At 50.9% G+C, this 17,852-nt stretch overlaps 7 protein-coding genes across 7 annotated transcripts; 3 read left to right on the forward strand and 4 right to left on the reverse strand.

Annotated features, from left to right (window-relative positions):
• Nucleotides 1–2,259: 2,259 nt before the first annotated feature.
• On the reverse strand, nt 2,260–2,905 carry HO173_008686 (uncharacterized protein; the record flags this gene model as incomplete). The annotated part of the gene is made up of 2 exons (XM_037310582.1): nt 2,260–2,791; nt 2,850–2,905. The coding sequence occupies 2 exons, from the start codon at nt 2,903–2,905 to the stop codon at nt 2,260–2,262; spliced, it is 588 nt and encodes a 195-aa protein (XP_037162564.1).
• Nucleotides 2,906–3,056: 151 nt separating this feature from the next.
• On the forward strand, nt 3,057–5,371 carry HO173_008687 (uncharacterized protein; the record flags this gene model as incomplete). Its single annotated transcript, XM_037310583.1, has 2 exons — nt 3,057–3,137; nt 3,473–5,371. The coding sequence occupies 2 exons, from the start codon at nt 3,057–3,059 to the stop codon at nt 5,369–5,371; spliced, it is 1,980 nt and encodes a 659-aa protein (XP_037162565.1).
• A 788-nt stretch (nt 5,372–6,159) lies between these two features.
• Nucleotides 6,160–8,649, forward strand: HO173_008688 (uncharacterized protein; the record flags this gene model as incomplete). The annotated part of the gene is made up of 2 exons (XM_037310584.1): nt 6,160–7,239; nt 8,644–8,649. The coding sequence occupies 2 exons, from the start codon at nt 6,160–6,162 to the stop codon at nt 8,647–8,649; spliced, it is 1,086 nt and encodes a 361-aa protein (XP_037162566.1).
• Nucleotides 8,650–8,880: 231 nt separating this feature from the next.
• HO173_008689 (uncharacterized protein) lies at nt 8,881–12,249 on the reverse strand (the record flags this gene model as incomplete). Its single annotated transcript, XM_037310585.1, has 2 exons — nt 8,881–12,040; nt 12,089–12,249. 2 exons carry the CDS (start codon nt 12,247–12,249, stop codon nt 8,881–8,883), a joined length of 3,321 nt encoding a protein of 1,106 aa, XP_037162567.1.
• Nucleotides 12,250–13,495: 1,246 nt separating this feature from the next.
• Nucleotides 13,496–14,575, reverse strand: HO173_008690 (uncharacterized protein; the record flags this gene model as incomplete). The annotated part of the gene is made up of 1 exon (XM_037310586.1): nt 13,496–14,575. The coding sequence occupies one exon, from the start codon at nt 14,573–14,575 to the stop codon at nt 13,496–13,498; it is 1,080 nt and encodes a 359-aa protein (XP_037162568.1).
• A 490-nt stretch (nt 14,576–15,065) lies between these two features.
• On the forward strand, nt 15,066–15,963 carry HO173_008691 (uncharacterized protein; the record flags this gene model as incomplete). The annotated part of the gene is made up of 3 exons (XM_037310587.1): nt 15,066–15,160; nt 15,239–15,380; nt 15,481–15,963. 3 exons carry the CDS (start codon nt 15,066–15,068, stop codon nt 15,961–15,963), a joined length of 720 nt encoding a protein of 239 aa, XP_037162569.1.
• A 423-nt stretch (nt 15,964–16,386) lies between these two features.
• Nucleotides 16,387–17,417, reverse strand: HO173_008692 (uncharacterized protein; the record flags this gene model as incomplete). The annotated part of the gene is made up of 4 exons (XM_037310588.1): nt 16,387–16,769; nt 16,839–16,949; nt 17,007–17,220; nt 17,298–17,417. 4 exons carry the CDS (start codon nt 17,415–17,417, stop codon nt 16,387–16,389), a joined length of 828 nt encoding a protein of 275 aa, XP_037162570.1.
• Between the last annotated feature and the right edge of the window lie 435 nt (nt 17,418–17,852).

Consider the following 17,852-nt stretch of genomic DNA (forward strand, 5'->3'; position numbering starts at 1 on the left):
CCATATAGCCAGAGGATCTTAGAACTCGATGTGTGTTCTACCCAGTCCTTGAAAAAGAAATCGTATTTGATCCAATCACATGTGCCAGTCAGCCATCGATCGTGAAAAAAGTCGAAATCGTCTTACGGGCCTTCAGTACAACAAAGCGCTCAAAGTGTTTAGATCTTTTTGGGGTCCTCTGGAGAGCCATTGCGGATGATATTTGACCCTACGTATGGTAAGCTGTGCGCTTCAACTTGACTTATGTCCACTTGCTAGCCTCGCGAAAGCGTCCTACAAGGGTGCTCAAGACGTTTCGAACGCAGACAAAGTCGGGGTCTTGTCGATCGGAGAACTTGCATACACCGTGATGATTGCAATCAGAGATTTCGAGACTTTTCCCGGATAACCAAGGACCGACGTCTCTTTGTTGAGAACAAGCTACCATATGTTGCATTAGCTGTTATCTATTCGAGTATGAGCCAAAGATACTGACCAGCCCTGGATGTGTCTGCTTAGTCTCATAGAATGAATAGATGTGCGATTTCGGGGTTATACAGCTATGGAGCTTCGGCATGGAACCAAACCGCGCGGATCATTGCGGAACTTACAGACAAAAGCGAAAAATGCTTCTTTGTCAAGCTAAATCACCAAAATATCGCAGTCTCTGGTCCAGACCCATGATCAGAGAACAATGGTGATTATACTTAGTGCCACGAAGGTGAACGAGGCAAGGCGATGGTCGTAGGAGAGTACGAGTCGGAGCTCGATATCCATCGCAGTATGCCAGATTTCATATCCAAACCGTACAAATGGGGATAATGCAAGAAGGCTCTGCCTCCAACATATTTCATACTCCAGGACTTTTGTGACATGAGCACGCATCTTCCAGAGCTCACCCAATTCTGCGCGAAGCTAGCAAAGTTACACGCTTCCACTTATTCACCAGCCGGCAAGTTTGGCTATCATGTAGCTCGGGACATGGCGAAGCGAAAACGTCAGATTCAGATCAATACCTGCGGAATTTTGGGCTGTCGGAACCGGCTGACGAATTCGACGATCGCAATCGCCTATACTGCCTTCCACATAACATCAGCCACTCTATACACCGGCCAGGCTCGTATGTCCGAGATAAGTATGTTGGAGAGCATGTCGAGCAGAATTTCCATTGCTGATCGTATGTAGGGCCCTCGAAGATAAGCTCTTCCTCATCAACAAGTATGGTCCTGAGGGGACGGCTAGTCTGTTGGAATTCAGCATCTCAGCCCTGTTATGCTTGGCAAGGACTATAAGTAGCAGTACTCCTCCATAGAAAACAAAAGCCGTCATCAAATTCAACAGGGTCGGATTTGACGTCTGCGAGGGACCTCCCATAGGAAATAAAACCACTTGTGAGCGTCCTATTCAAGGCATGCTTGCTCAGTCGTATTGATGCCTCAAGATACCAACCTGCCCCGAACTTGGGTATGGTTCCCAAGCGAACGGTCGATCAGTGAGATATGGAACGTCTGCTAGCTAACGACATTGTTCCGGTCTACCACAGAGCATGCAGCTCAAATCGGTCCTCAGGATTTGGGGTGTCACGAGGAACCACTCTTGCTCTATGGGGCGGAGCAGCCAGTAGAACGTTGGGGCAGAGCGCACGCATAAAGAGATTTTTTTTTGCTCTCTCTCATGTCGAGTCTGTAGGGCACACGGACAACGGAGCATCGTGGAGTGACGATGTAACCGAAGAGCGCTCGCACGCCCCCCCCCCCCCCACCATGGCACGTCTTCGAGGCAATCGACGTCTTTTCACCGGGTGATCTTGCGACGCCAGATCAGAAAGCTAAGATTAATAGAAGCCCAAGTTCAAATCCAGGACCAACAGGATTGATATCCCCGTAGAAAACATATTAAGGACCCAGATGATATGACTTCAATTTAAGGCAGATTATGACGATCGGATACACGACTCATAGGGCTGACTAGGCTTCGCTGACCAAATTTCCATTCTATACAGATTTGTGTCCCTAATGAGACTCAAATGTATGTTCGTTCTGACAGCAAGTAGTTATTTCAGTACTCGGCTCATGGGACTGTTCTCCATGGCGCGTAGAGGATAATGGGTAGAAATGTGCTAGGCCCCATGCAAAATGAAGTGCTCAGCTTCAGGGCCAAGTAGATCAAGGCTTCCGATCTCTTGTGAGCATGGTCGACGGCCACTTGGCTTCTCTGATAGAAATACAGCGCGGATCTTCACCATTTCCATTACAGAGTTCTCCGCTACTTTGAACCATCCTATTCTAAAACCCTCCCCAGAAAAGCCCCTTCCAACCTTCCGACCTCTCTTCTGAAGGTCTCCACCTCCTTCCAACAGTCCAACGGCCTCCGATCATTCAGCCTCAGACATGCCACTACTTTTTCTTTTGCCTTATTGACTTCTGTATCTTTCATTATATCCTCTTTCAGCTGCCTCTCTTTTAGCTTACTCTTCAGCTTCTCAATCTCTTCTTGCACCTTCACTCTACTCAGATCCCTTGTCCTATCCCCTTCTGCCTTGGCTTTGTGATCCGGGCCACCCGAAGAAGACGTTTGGTCTGGGATAGTGGTCGAAGGGGTGTTGGTGCTTTCGGTAGTAGAATCGGGCGTAGAAGAGATGCGGGCTTCGAGATCCGTGAGCTCTTGGGTTGTCTCGGCGTCTAGACGGGCCAGCTCGGCGGTGACGCGGGACTGGATGTGCAGTTCTAGGTCTTTGGCACGGGTGCTGTCGGTTTCGGGACTGGCTTGGAGAGCATTGACGAGGTCTTGAGAGAAGCGGACCGGAGTTTCGCTGGAGTTGATTAGCGGTGGAATTCGCTGATGTTAGAAGTGCAACTATAGATTCTGACCTAGAGAAGACATGTTGGGTACTCGAAGGGGCTGGTTTTGAGGGACCCGAGCCCATGTCGTTGAAGGTGATGGAGAAAGGAACGCAGTACGCGAAGGACGGCGCGGAAGTTCACGAGAGCAGTAGTAGGTGTAAAGAGGGTTCTTGAACGCTATGTCAGGTCAATTGGGGATGTGGAGATGGTTGTGTGATTCAATTGAACTTATTAATGATTTGTGAAAGTTGGAAGAGCTCAAATTCGAGCTCCGAATTCCATAGGGCTGAAGCTCGAAGCTTTCTCCGCATTGATGTAAGGATACCTTTGATTGCTTCGTTGAACGGACATGCCCAAGCGCTGAATAAAGCTCTACACAGCCGACTGTCAGAAATATAGAGCTTGAAGCACCGACAAAGCCGCGAGTCTTTCGCATTGCCCTGATCCTCAAGGCCTTCTACGAAGACTGGAACGCAGACTCCCACCTTCCCCGCAGTTTAGCAGAAGTAACACCGGCCGCTCCTCAATGAATTTGGGTCTCCTACGATAGGTCAGAAGAGTACAAGTGACTTACTTTGATTTTCCAGCCTAGCTGTGGAAGGTTTGCTCCATAGCAAAAGCGACTGGCTTCAATTGACAATTCCGCGCAGTTGGGGCAAAGGCCCGAAAGCCTCCTCCTTCAACAGCTTCCCCGCCATTTGTCTCCACAAACCGGCGCATTGGCGTTCCTCCGCTCCCACATCCCCCCCATCTTCGAGACCTCTTCCTCTGTGCCCGTCTTCTACCCATCCGCCGACTACAAGCAAGCCTTAAAGCTGTCCCGCAGATCCACTTGTACTACCGCCCAGCTTCTCTCCTTTGCGGTCCTGCTCGTGCTTGTCGCTCTTCAACTCTTCGCACCAACACCATTACTACCACGGCAATCTTCCGAAAACGACTTACCTCATCGAGACGTATCACAGCGGTGCCCGCCGCCAGTGTGTGAGAATCTCAGCATCATCTCGGAGCCGTTACCTGTCTCTCGAGCGTACAAAATGTCTGTCCTCGAGGAAGCAAAGCGGGTGGCGGCGGAGTTCGAGTACTCATCGGAGGATCTGAATAGAGGAGTGAAGGCATTCATAAGCCAGATGGACGAAGGACTACAAAAGAAAGGGACGTCTATGAGCCAAATACCGACATACGTCACAGCTGTTCCCAATGGTACGGAAAAGGGTCTCTACTTAGCGGTCGACCTTGGCGGCACAAACTTCCGAGTCTGCTCCATACAGCTCCATGGCAACACTACATTCTCCCTCACGCAATCGAAAGTCGCGATCCCCCGAGAGCTGATGGTCGCCAAAACATCTCATGAGTTATTCTCCTTCCTGGCAAAGCAGATCGAGAACTTCCTCCGAACGCATCATAACGATCACTTCGAGGCACATGTCAAGCGAAGGAAAACCATGAGCTCAGGGGAAGGATTTAGAAATGAAGAGATATTCCAATTAGGGTTTACCTTCAGCTTTCCAGTCAACCAGATTGGCATCAATCGAGGGACACTGGCAAGGTGGACCAAGGGCTTTGACATTGACGATGCCATTGGGCAAGATGTCTGTGAGCTGCTTCAAATAGAGATTGATGCGCTTCATTTGCCGGTCAAAGTCGCAGCTTTAGTCAACGACACCGTAGGAACGCTAATGGCACGATCGTACACATCTCCCGGGAAGACAGGGACCCTCCTCGGTGCCATCTTCGGAACAGGAACCAACGGCGCCTATGTGGAAAAGCTCGACAAAGTCACCAAGCTCAAGTCAATAGTCGAAGGCGCGGACTATGACAAATCAACCGGTAATATGATTGTAAATACCGAATGGGGCTCGTTCGACAACCAAATGAGCGTCTTACCCAATACGCCCTACGATGAAGCACTCGACAAAGCGACCCCCAACCCCGGTATTCAAATGTTCGAAAAGCGTGTCTCGGGCATGTTCTTGGGCGAGATCTTGCGCAACACCATTCTCACACTAGTCAAGGACCCTAAGTGCCAACTTTTCAAAGATTCCAATTCATCCACCAACGACCTCCACTCCACGACTACCATAGCAGAGAACTCGGCACTCTATAAGCAATGGGGGGTTGACACCAGCTTCTTGAGCATAGTTGCAGCAGATGTCAGCCCGGGGCTGAAGGTCACGCGGCAGGAACTTAGCAAAGGATTTGGCGTGGATGCTGCGAGCACGGAGGACGCTGAGGCCATCAAGCTACTCGTCAACGCCATTGGGAAGCGCTCTGCCAGGCTTAGCGCGGTAGCACTCGGTGCTATTGTGATTTCGACAGACAATCATGTTTCTACAGGTGGTGGGGATGATGATGTGGTGGACATTGGTGTTGATGGCAGCTTGGTGGAGTACTATCCAGGGTTTGAAGATTATGTCAGGGAAGCATTCCGGGAGATGCCTGAGATTGGTGCGCAAGGTGAGAGGAGGATTCGGATTGGTATTGCAAAAGATGGGAGTGGAGTTGGTGCTGCCTTGATTGCTTTGGTGGCGGCGCACATGGGTGGTGACTAAAAGGATAGCACGTCGCTCTCGGGCACATGTGAGAGACAAGCTGAAAGAGGAGGGAAGAGGAGAGCTTTTGTTTGATATGACTTGCCTACCCTGTCGATTGGGCTTTGTATTAAAGCATTTGGATTGTGTCTCTATTACCACATATACGACTGCAAATATGTACACGTCTCCTATACAAAATTCATACACAGTTCGTGATATTTACCCAGGAAGCAAAGTTAGCAAAGTGCCTTACCCTTAGTACCTTCAGTGGAGAGGTTTTTATCTGATAAGGAGAAAAGGCGCTAATTACAAGGTGCAGCACTAGCTCGTTTCGAATACGGGCTGTCAAGCGCCTGCTATTAAACGTTATTTCCCCACTATCAAGTAATATGTATGCGACAAGCTACGTTACACAGACTACAGAAAAACCCAACCCTCGATTCAGATATTCAGACATTGTACAACGTTCAATTGCTTTCAAAGGGACAATCAGTTGCATCTACTGAAGCACAGAGGCTGGCCCGATACGAGATGATTATTGGAGCCACGATACCACCCGCCCGCGGCTGAGTGCAGCTGAAGGATCCCGAACAGCGATAAAGTATCTCTCCACTTTTGACCTTCGACGACTTCCTCTTCACTCACGCAATATTTGACTGTACTTTGGTATTCTTGGACAATTTGTTGACCCTATCTATCTGTTTTGCCGAATTCCGTTCTGCCATGATTCTTTGAAGCGCCTCGAATACCCTGCAAACTTCAGCCATTTGAGAAATATTGCGCATTGACCTTTCATCCAAACAAAAATGCTTAACCGCATGTCAAGCTCTGCGAGAAAGAGGGAATCTGTCAACATGACCGCCCCCAAAAACGCTGGCGAAACATTCACCTTCTCCCCGGCCCCCGGAAATGTCGACCCCCACGCTCACACCCACTCCGATCAACCGCCCTACTTCGACCTGCGGAAATGTCCCTCAATGGCCTCCGTCATCTCCCTCCGCCGATACCTCTCGCTGACCCGAGATTTACCAAACGAAATCATCGACATTATTCTCGACCTCGCCGAATACTGGCCTCACACCTCGTCAATCCTCGACATGACGACGAGAGTCTACAGCGGCCACATGTGCTATGGCAGCTATCCAGCTCGGCCGCGGCAGAAACTGGGGAGGTTGCTGAGTACGCCAGAGAGTAGAAGGGAGTGGAAGGAGGATGGGTTTTTGATCCGAACGCCGCCCTTGGGCTGGCACTGCGTTGGTGATGCCGATTTATCCAACCGATGTGAAAGTAAACCGCCATCTACTCCCCCGCCAAAAGCGAAGTCCAAGCCCTTAATCCCCACCCCGCGCCCGCCAACTTGGCTGCCACCCCGCGGTCTCCATCCCGCCCGCCGCGTCGTGTTCGAAATCCTGAGCCGAGAGGAAAGACTCGAGAATCCGCACCGGCAGGGCAGTACGTTCTGCTACGCGAATTCCAAAACCTCCTTCGACGCCACCATCGACACCATCTCCTTCCCCAAAACGACCAAGAAATCCATCACCCGCAGCATCGACCCCCTCCTCTGGACCGCCGAGGCCGCCACGAAAGACTGCCACCACCACCAACCCTCCGAACTCTGCTACGCCATCCGCGCCAAATCCTCCAGATCCCCCCATCCTCCGTCCAAAACGTCGGAGCTCGAAAACCACTCATCCGGCGTGACGAAGAACTACACCGCGCACAACAGGAAGTCGGTCCGCACGTGGCGCTATGACGGCGCCGAACGCTGCTACCTGCCGACCACCGACCGGGACTTTGGAAGCGAGAACGCGACGGAGTTTGTACAGGGGTTGCGGGAGGGCGACTGCGTCAGTCTGTGGGCGCGGGCGAGGAAGTGTGACGAGCACGTGAGGAGGCGGCCTCGGCAGGGGGAGCAGGGGCGGGCGTGGTGTAATGTCGTGGATCGGGTGGCGATTCATGTCTTTTGGGCTGTTTGACGGGGCGTGTGTGCTACCTACCTACCTACCTACCTTTTTACTATATTCTGCTTTTTGTGTAAGAGAGAGAGAGAGAGTGTGTGTGTGTGTGTGTGACGTCTGGGCGCATAAATCCCATCTGGAGCTGCTGGGTATCCGAATAGATCAACCAAATGTTCGACACCATCCATCATCATCATCATCATCATCATCATCATCATCCCTACAACAATCACAGCGAACCCAGCATCCTCAGTATCCGCAGCTCAATCCCGAACCCATCCCAGCCTCTCAGAGCGTACAATGGAAATTAAGCACAAGATACATACACATCGGCTAATAGAACACACACATGCATACACACACATCGGCTAACAGATCACGCACCCCCGCTCTTTCTTTCTTTCTCTCTCTCTTCTCTCTCTCTCTCTCTCTCTCTCTCTCTTCCCTCTTCCTCCCTCCTCTCTTCCTCTCTTCCTTTTTTTTACTCCAAAAACCAACCCCACCCATCGCCAAAGCCGCATCGATTTCCTCCGTCTCCAATCCCCGTCTCTTCAATCCCGTGTACATGCATGCATCCATCGCATCCATCTCAGCTTGGTCCGCCTGAACTCGAAAGCCTAGTTTAGGTACTATACCTATGACCTACCTCCTCAAGGTAGGAATGGTAATCTTTTCCCGCCAATCTGGAATGACCTATCTGGCAAGCATAGATGGGATAGATTTGTCTATGTAAGGTATGACTCGTAAAATAATCCTGATCGCGTTCTTATCGTGGGAGGTTTGAGCGCGTTGCTGATTTTTTTCTTTTTCTTCTTCTTTCTTCTTCTTCTTCTTCTTCTTTCTTCTTCTTCTTCTTCTTCTTCTTCTTCCTTCTCCTTCTTGTCAAATACCGCGTGGCAGGAAGCCGACCTTCTGTACTCATCGCCTTTCCATCTCACATCCTAATCTAAGTCAGCATTCCCAGCGCCGTTTCGGATGAGACGGAGATGAGCTACTGCTCGAGACTCCTGCGACATCGTATTCGTCGCAGGAACGTTTGGACCGAGGAGAAGGAATGGGGTTGCACGATCCTACTTTGGACCCTCGTGTCGGGTCTATTGTCAGGTAGAATTGGATACGATGGTTCTCGGCCTACCATCGTACTGTTCTACCGACGGATTTCTGCGTGGGGCTGATGAGTCCGGATTGCTGGCCTTTGGCTTTGGGGGCGGTGGTCGAGGTGGCAGGTGCTGCTTTTGCGGTCACGAGCACGTAGATTGACCTCTCCGGTAGAATCTTCTAGATTGAAATGTTATTTTCTTCCTTTGCTGAGTTCGTCGTAAGTGTAACCAGATCTAATAGTGGTGTATGGAACGGTGCATCGCAATGTAGGTGGTGAATGTTTCGTCATGAGGAGGTCAGGCAGATATACATCCTTGTGTAGTGGCAAATTCGATAGCGAGGCCCTTCAATTAGCAAAATTGCTGGGTCGTGTGAGAACATTGTTCATGTATAGCTAAAGCTGGTGAGTACCACAATCAGCCTGGAAGACCGCACTTGATCATTCCCCACCTTCAACAAATGCGCCCCTTACACCCCCTTCTTCGCACCCAAGGGCACCACAAATGGCCTCCTCTCAATCCCCATCCTCGGCTTACCATCACCCAACCCTATAAATCCCCCATACCCAAATCTCCAATCTTCAGGCCATGGCTTATCCCTCACTTGTTCCTCGACCAGTCCACTGCCATTGAACAACTCTAGCACACCAGCAATCGTCTCTGCCAATACGCTTTTCGGTATGGGTCGTGGCCGACGGCTATAGTACGCCACTACCACTGCGATGTTCAGCAACAGTAAGATGACCGTGACTACGAACATGGATGAGGACATGAAGACGCGGGTACAGGGTCCAAGCATCGTTCCTTCGATCGTGGCCCCTTGGGGTGCAGGGACGAAAGCAGAGGGCTGCAGACTGATGATTATGGGGAAAAGACGTGTGATTATGTCTACGACGACAGGGGCGATTTTTTCGAAGTCTGGCGCCGGAAGCGTGGGGTCAATGAACCTTGGCGAGTTGGTAAGCGCTTTTATGAGAAAGCCGGCCCATGTGTCTCTAGCGTTATCGTTGTTCCAGTGAGGGTTGATTTTGTTGAAGGGTGCGTCGAAGGCGACGAATAGATCGCTCAGGAACGATGGAAGGGAGCTGCTGTTCGCTAAAGAGAGATTTGTAGAGATTTCACTCTTACGGACATAGTTTTCAACCCGGCCGTTGGTCGTGACCTCGACCTCGTACATGGCAGTAAACACAGTCGACTCGCAGGTCATCCAGGTGGAAGATGTGAACAGGCTATCAACGCCTTCGACCTCCGCGTAGAGTTCAGCTCTCAGGAAACCCATGGCGAGGGTACTGCCGCAGATATCTTGGTCGCCCTGGCTCGCGTTGGCAAAGCTCGGACCCAACGGCGCGAGTAGCTCCAGGGAGGCATTCGTCTTGTTGTGAGAATCGTAGAACGTATCCCACTGGCGAGTACAATATACATTGTTTTGATCCACAGAGATTTGGGGTTGGCCTATATCATTATTGGGCATAGTGATGTATGCTGGGTCAGCCCATGTTTGGTTTGTACAGACGACATTGAGGCCGAATCCAGGTGTAGTTGCCTTGTATGATTGGATGCTCTCCAACGGCGATGTCGTATTGATTTGGAAAGGGAGGAAATACAAATCTCGTGAAACCCAAGCAGGGAGAGAAGCTCCGTGGCTAAAGTTGGCCGCCGCGATGTAGAGGTGGTCGGAGCTGGATGTCTCGGAAGAGGTTTGATTGATCGACGGTAAGGAAGACTTCAAAAACGTTCCATCAGACGCGATGACCGTAAGGCGCGGCTGCAGCAAAGCGTTCAGAACAACAGCCAACACATTGGCAGAAAATCCAGTTGCACAAACAGCCACGAGGAGGAAATGGCGAGCTTTTAATGCTCGCCAGATGGCCAACTGTGGGGGTAGCGACGTGTACCTGAGATCCATTGACCGAGAAGCTTTTGCTTCGCCACCTCTTAGTGCCTCAAAAGGTTTCAAAAGGCATAACTTCCTGTTAAGCATTGTCCAAAACGGTTCGACCAGTGTCGCAAAGAGAACTGGAATATAGTTGAGTATGATCTGAGCCTCTATTGGGTTGTTAGATGGTAGGGGGAGTCCGTTCAGATGATGGATACAGAGACGTAGGACCACGACGATGATCAAGACTGCTACAAACACCGCAAGAAACGCGGATCCGACTGCATACCCCATCACAAATGGTAGTATAGGCTTTCCGTTGGCGTCATTGCCAACTTCAGCGGCAGCAGACCTTGAGTTAGTAGAGGATAGTGGCCGCTTCCTCATGCAGCAGTCCATACGAAGTCCTCCACCTCTCAAAGTCAGACTTGATTCACCGGATTTCTGCACCAGTTTTTCAATGCTTTTTGGAACCTTGGGATCGTTCTGGGTGATCTCCAATACATTGCTGAGCGACGCTGGGTCTTTCCGAAGCTCGCTTCGACGATTCCAGCAGATGAGAAGAAGAAGCAAGGTTGCTAATGATGCCAAGCCCAAGCACGCCTCCAGGAGTATAGCCAACGTTCGGACCACTGCGATAGCATTTGTATTACCACAGATTGTCCCCAAGCCTTCATTCAACGTCGAATACGACGACGAGGTGCTTGTAGATAACAAGCTGTTCAGGGCCAGAGCAAAAAGAACCTTGTACGCGCTGTCCAGGCTTGTCGCGAGCACACTGGCGTTGAGATACGCATCTGCAGCGAGCTGAGAGGAGCCGACTGCAAAGACGATAATGTTATCGAAAATATCTGTGATTCCTCGAATTTCAAGCTGGGTCGTATCAATGTACTGTGTTGTTTCATTGATGTCCCCTTTTAGCTGATCTGCAGTCGATTGCTGTTGTCCATTCTGGTTTGGCGACCTGCTTATCACGATGGACTCAAAAGTGGAAATATCAAACGCGGTGCTCAATAACTGCCGTGGCGGCGCTAAGGGTATAACATTTGAGACCGTCATGTTTGGCATAGTCAATGTTGCATTGACGGACTGAGCAGAATAGGACGGCTCACAGAAAAGTACTGTCTTCTCCGAGTACGAGGCCCATGGGGCGCCAGTTTCCTCGGTCGACCAAGCGTAGGATCCTTGTAGTTCTAGAGGCTTCCGACCTTGAGGAGGCTCAGAGTTCTGGAATGAGTATGCCATGAATGCCTTTGATGTGTTTCCGCTGGCGCAAAGAGTCTGGTAGTATGATGAGAATAGGCTGGTGCTGTTAGGTGTTAATCCATCAATGTCGATCTCTTCAACCACGCATCCTTTCCCACTGTCGTATGTGACGCCGTGTGAGTCATTACCAACTAAAGCCGGCTGGCAGTCAAGACTCGAACTATACATTGTGGTTTGCGCTGTCCAGTTGCTCTTGAAGGATGCCGCTTTCGCCTGTTGGCCTATTTCGAACGGTATGAAAGCGGCATCCCGCGTTGTAAAACTTGGCAGCTTCTGATCCAGCCACAGGGTGCTGTACGCATTCAACATGAACCCTCGGTTGAGAGATGAGCTCTGTTCCAATACAGGTAGAAGGCTGGCTGTATGAGTCACACTTGTGGTTGTAGACAGGCTGACCACGCGGTATTCAAACACCGCGCCGCTGAGTGGTGTGATTCCACAGAATACTATTGTCGACACGAAGCACGCAATGACTACACTCCAATGTCTGCGATGATCATCAGTGATGAAAGTTTCTGGAAGGGTTGGTGTGTACCTTAATCGTAACGCTTTGATGGGCGGTACGAGTTCAAGATCGAAAGGATAGTGAAGAAAGATCGAGTTGGCCGGCGAAGCTCCTTCGACTTTTGACATCTGGAAGTACGGCTCGAGTCGTTTGGTATCGAGAGCAATCCACGCCCATATCATACTGTACATGACTGCGAGGATGGTTGGGAGATAGAAGTAGGTGAAAGTCGTAAAGTTCGAGAAGTCCTGCTCGGCGAAGACAATGCCGCCATCACGACGGCTTTGGTGAGAGAGGTATTCAAAGATTGCGACCAATATGAGCGGAAAAGCTATGAGGCATACTAGCAACGGCCCGCGCAGAGTCACAGGTTTCCAACACCGATCGAGTACTTTTACTAACAGAGGTTAGAATGCTAGATCACACTGGCAGGCGCTAGTACCTCGAGGTTTTCTGTTAGGAATATAGGTGCAGAATAGGCACCATAGTCTAGAGAGCCGCTGCCAAGCACTGCTGGCTCTGCTCATCTCGACCAGATGAGCCACGACAGCGATTCGATGCCTGAGGTTTGGCAGCACGAATGTCAGAACAGGCTCAGTGTAACAGGCTCAGGGTAGCCGGAGATCACAGAAGTAATAGGAAGAAACGGCGCATCCCAAACACTAAATAGGCCCTAATGTGCATGATTTCAAGAAATGGAGAAACTCCAGAACACCGTTGCTCTTTCTGAGCTGGAGCTTGGCTGAGCCGTTGTCCGCGCAATCAGCCTCCTGTTTGCTTGTTTTAGGGGGCGAAGTCAGTAGCGAAATGCAGGTAGAGGAGCGCGAGAACCGCAGGGAATGGCTCAGCATTGAGGCACGAAACAATGCCCACGGGCCACCAGTACTTTCACTTGGACACCCACCGCCGCAGAACTGAAACCTCAGATGCATGAGTAGCAGGCTAGAAGATGGCTGATACTACAATGTCTGAAACAATTTCTGGGACTGTGGATTACTACGTAGGATGCAGGGTAGTATTTAGGATCTCAACTTGCAGAAGGAGCAGCAGGAGGCTGTAGACGAGCTAGTCTGCTCCCTAGCGCACGCAGAATAGACCCCTCATTGCTCGCTCGCTATTTGGCAAGAAGACTTTCATTCTACCGCATGTCGAGATACCCGCTACTCAATGACCAGCTATGCTACGCCGAGGCAATTTGGTCAAGGATTGCAGACCCTCATACTGGAAATTTTGTCCTGGCGGTGTCAGGTAATATTGGGCTTGATCACAGCCTCCACTATTCGGGAGAACGGATCCGTTGATGTACTAATTCGAAAATCGTAACCTCATTCGTAGCTACGGACATGATAAGATTCCTTGAGACTTCGAAGCTGGTTTTGGCGTTGGACTAGTAATCGGCGAATCTCCTCATTGGAAATATCTCATTGACTAGAAGCCTCAAACCTCCCAGAATACGGTCACCCTTACTCCCTCAATCACTGTCACAGTATCGCTCCCAGTCTCGCTCCCATTGATCCAGCCATGATTCGTCACTCTAGGCCATACACCAACTTCATCTCCCACCTGCAAGCCCCTCACGAACTCCGCTCTATCCCTCCTGTCCACGACATCCAAATCCTTCATAACTTTGGCGAACTCCTGCCTTCGGACCTCACTTAGATTTCCACTGGTCAGCGCCCACCTGTCCCATGACGAGCCTAATTCATCCGAATGAGCACAATTCTTGTCATCGTCGAAACGGTAGATCGCCGTTGTCTTTGCAGATTGGCCTTCGAGGTTATCATTCACATACAGTTTCAGCGTTAGGCATCCTGACACGCGAGATGCTTGTTGTTTGAGCCAAGCCAAAGACGCCACACCGCAAGGCCAGTTTAATTCTCTGTTTTCACCTCCCTCACGCTTTTCGGGGCGGAGTGGGGAAACCTGTTCTTCCCGCTTGGCCTTTGACGGGGAAAGCGAGCACGGCTGTGGAAGAGGGATACTGGGGTCAACAACGCCGATTTCAAGCCAAGTATGACTAGGTCGAAGGAAGAGTGGACATTGAGGGACTCGCTGGGCGGGTGTGCCTCGGCGGGCTGTGACTTCCACACTGAGCATGCGGGCTGGATGCTTTGTCTTTGGGGGAAGCCAAGGCTGCGAGATGTCGGGTGATAGTCCCAGCGGCGGTGACCGCAGAAGAGGATCCAAAAACGCTCTAGAATTCGGAGGAGGCGAGATGTGGGTGCTATGTCCTTTAACAGTCCGCGGGACGGAGGAAGAAACGGATACATGAGGCCAATAGTTTGCAAGGGAGAGGATGATATCCACGAGTTCAATAGGAAGGGCTCGCATAAAGTGATGCTTGAGAGCAATGACCTGAGGGAGCGTGGGGTGACGCGACCAGTCTAGCCATGATGGCGACTCGGCCACTGGCTTTGCGAAGGGTATTTGCGTGTTGGCATTGCTGCTCTCGTTTGACGAGGGCGCACTACTGCCTTGCCCTTTATCCCATGTGATTGGTACAGGCTGTCTGTACATGACTTTGCAACAACTGTTGATCAGCGCTGGTAAACAGACTATTGATACAGGCCTATTTAATTGTTTGTTGAGCTGTATGAACTATTACCCTAATCTTCTCGGGTACGAACTTGTCAGCTGATGGCTCACAGTATTGTGGAAGAGGAGAGGTTCGGGTTGGCAACCTTTTTCACAAGCTTTGAATTGCAATCAGCGCGCAGAGGATTCTAGGATTGCTGAATTCGGAAGGAATGGCAGAGAGTTTGTAGCACAGTTGAAGATTTGTGAACTCTGAAGAGGATGAAAGCTCGGCGGGACATCCACAAGCACAGCCTTATCTCCTCGCGGGCGTCTAGGCTCCTTTCAGCCTAGAGAATGAAGTCATCAGGGTCCCTAACTTTTGGCCCGAAACTTGACAGGGCAGGAGGGGTAACACGTAAACAGTTGCATCTTACCTCAATCTTCCTTCACAACCCACAATTACCTACGCCAGACACATACAGCAGCAACCATGGTCAAAGTGTTAGAAAACCGTGCCGTCGACCTCGACATTGTTCCAGGATCTAAAGACGGCGGGGAACTGAAAGATCAGGCCGATGCTATCACGTATGTTGATGCCCCACCTTGCAGCGCTATCTTTGAAGAACAGATAGAATGATTGTTGACTCTCCCTCTATGCTTCAGTGGTCAAGCGACACAAAATCTCCCTCCCGAAGCCCGCCAGCGAGTCGAAGGCCTTACGCAAGGTGCTACGGGCGTCGGCGCAGATGCTCTCCAGACCGTTGGTGGGGGCGTGAAAGGCATTGTCGATACCGCTGGTAACACTGTACGTCTCCTCCTCTCATTCTCAACCAAACCCCCTCCCCCTAGCATGCATCTCTACTGACGCTATGAAAACACTGCTAACCATGTGCCACGGCATCCAGGTCGGTGTCCTCGGCGGCGGCCTCAGCGACACCGTCAGCGGCGTAGCAGGAGGACTCGGCAAGGTTGCCTCTGGCGCGGGACAAACGGCCGCGGCACCTTTCACATCCGCAGAAACAAAGGAGGGCGGTGAGGGAGCTGCCGACTCTGCGAAGGGCGCGGCGGATTCTGCGATTGACACTGCGGGTGAGGCTGGAGGGAAGGCATCCGAGACTGCAGACGAGGCTGGAGGAAAGATGTCCGAGACTGCGGGTGAGGCTGGAGGGAAGGCATCCGAGACTGCAGACGAGGCTGGAGGAAAGGCATCCGAGACTGCAGGCGAGGCTGGAGGAAAGGTATCCGAAACTGCGGGTGAGGCTGGAGGAAAGGTATCTGAGACTGCAGGCGAGGCTGGAGGAAAGGTATCCGAGGCTGCGGGCAGTGCGAAAGACACGGTTGGGGATGCCGCTGGGGAAGGACAGAAGAAGCTTGGGTTGTCGGAGTAGAGAGACTGCGGTGATGGTGGGTATCTCTGACGATGGAAGGAAAGTGTTGCATGTTGCCTCTCGTCTGCCTGTCGGACAATGGAGAGTAATCGGGTTTCACGTACACACTTTAACACGTATATGCACATGCTAGCGGTCCTGTTTGCTGATTATGCTATGCTCGTTCTTGGTGAGTCTATGTGCATGTTTTGATCATGTCCCTCTCGCAATGTCACAAGACTTCATACCTGCTGATCAAAATGAGGAGCCTGCCGAGAATCTAGGACTGAATTTCACAAGCTGGATACTCTAATAGGAGTGCATCGCAGCTTCGACACCTTCGAAATGCCGTCTGTGCAATGCGATGCAATGCAGAGGCTGAATCCAACTTCTCTCGCATGCAGGACTGGACCTATGGTCATTCCTTCTCTTCTCATCCCTCCATCACACTGCGTCTACGTGCGCTTGCTTCTCTTCTTCCACGGCCATCTGCTTCACTGTGTTCTTCTCTCGATCCTGCGCCGCCTGATCTCCATCCTCCTTCTCCTGCCCACCATCACTGCTAATCTCCCCTTCCGGCCATTCTTCCTCCTTTAGCTCGTCCCCTTTCTCCTCCAACGCCACGTCATCGATGCCTAGATTCGCCATCCCATCGGTCACCTCGTTCCCATTGACATGGAATTTCTGCTTCAAGATACGTTCGTTGACAGCAGTGATCAGCGAATAGTAAAGGGATCCCAACGGGTCACGCCCAGTGATAGGGCAGCGGATAGCAGCCAGGTCTAATCCCATCATCCGGAATACCTCAAGCTGCCAGATGTCGTTTACTAAGACGGCTTGTCAGTCTTTCAGGTGAACATGCTGGACCCAGGCACTGGGTAGCGGTGCATCCATACGGTACAGCTTGATGTTCTCCCCTGCATCGATCGAAGGACAACCGCGCGCCATTCCGGAAGCCAGCTGCTCGTTCGCAACTTCAGAGAGCACGAAAGCCTTGTTGTTGAACACTAGCATGAGGGAAGTTAGTCCCCAGTTGTTAAGACTATGGTGGGAAAGAAGCTTACCAACATGGTGGTGAGGTCCACTCATGTCTTTCGACCACGGCTCATCGAGGGCATCGGGACGGGCGGCTTTGACCTCATCGTAGGCGAGGTTGATCTCAACGGGGCCGATAGCAAGAGCGAGCTTGGCGCGTAGGAGCTCGAGCTTGGGAGATGCGATTTGTGCCATGTTTTCGGAGTGTGTGGAAGGCGGCGCTGCAGTTTGAGTGGTGGTTATCTGAGAACGAAGCTTAGCTATGGACGAGTTTTATCTGGGGAGGGAAGAGGGTCAAGTGTTGTCTATTGAGATCTCACCTCGGCTGTTGAGTAGTATTTTTTGGTCTGTAAAAGTCCGATGTGAAGCCTGTGTGCGGTGGAGGAGTCTGAGTGAAAGTTGGGGAGTATCTGTTCTGCGTAGAATTGAGTTGTTGACATGTTTCATCACAACAGCGCGACAAGACGATCATAACATTTCTTCTCAAGAGCACACACTGTAGATGTCTGTTATGTTTTTTGTCAATTTGATTGCAATGCCAGAAGCTTCCAGCGGTTTTTAAGAATCTTTGCAATCGAGTGCTAATGTTTTCTGACAGTGAGGGCGAAAACTAAGACGATTTGCTGAATCTGTTCACGGATGTCCTAGCATTTACACAGTGTTTTATGCATTAGCCCTTCTGCTGCCTACGCCTTTGTCTCATTACCTGCAACTTTCCGGGAAGTCAGTTGGAGGTCCAGAAAAACTTGAACAGAATGTCTCATCGTCCTCAACATCACATTCTAATTTGTTAGGCTGGCCTGTAAAGGCCATAGAAGTTTTTAGAGCAATTCCACTCCTAGCTGTATCCTTCGCTAGCAGTGTCAATAGTGCAA

Source organism: Letharia columbiana, assembly GCF_014066305.1.
Source record: "Letharia columbiana isolate WasteWater2 chromosome Unknown Sc0000033_s0, whole genome shotgun sequence".
NCBI classification, from domain to species: Eukaryota; Fungi; Ascomycota; class Lecanoromycetes; order Lecanorales; family Parmeliaceae; genus Letharia; species Letharia columbiana.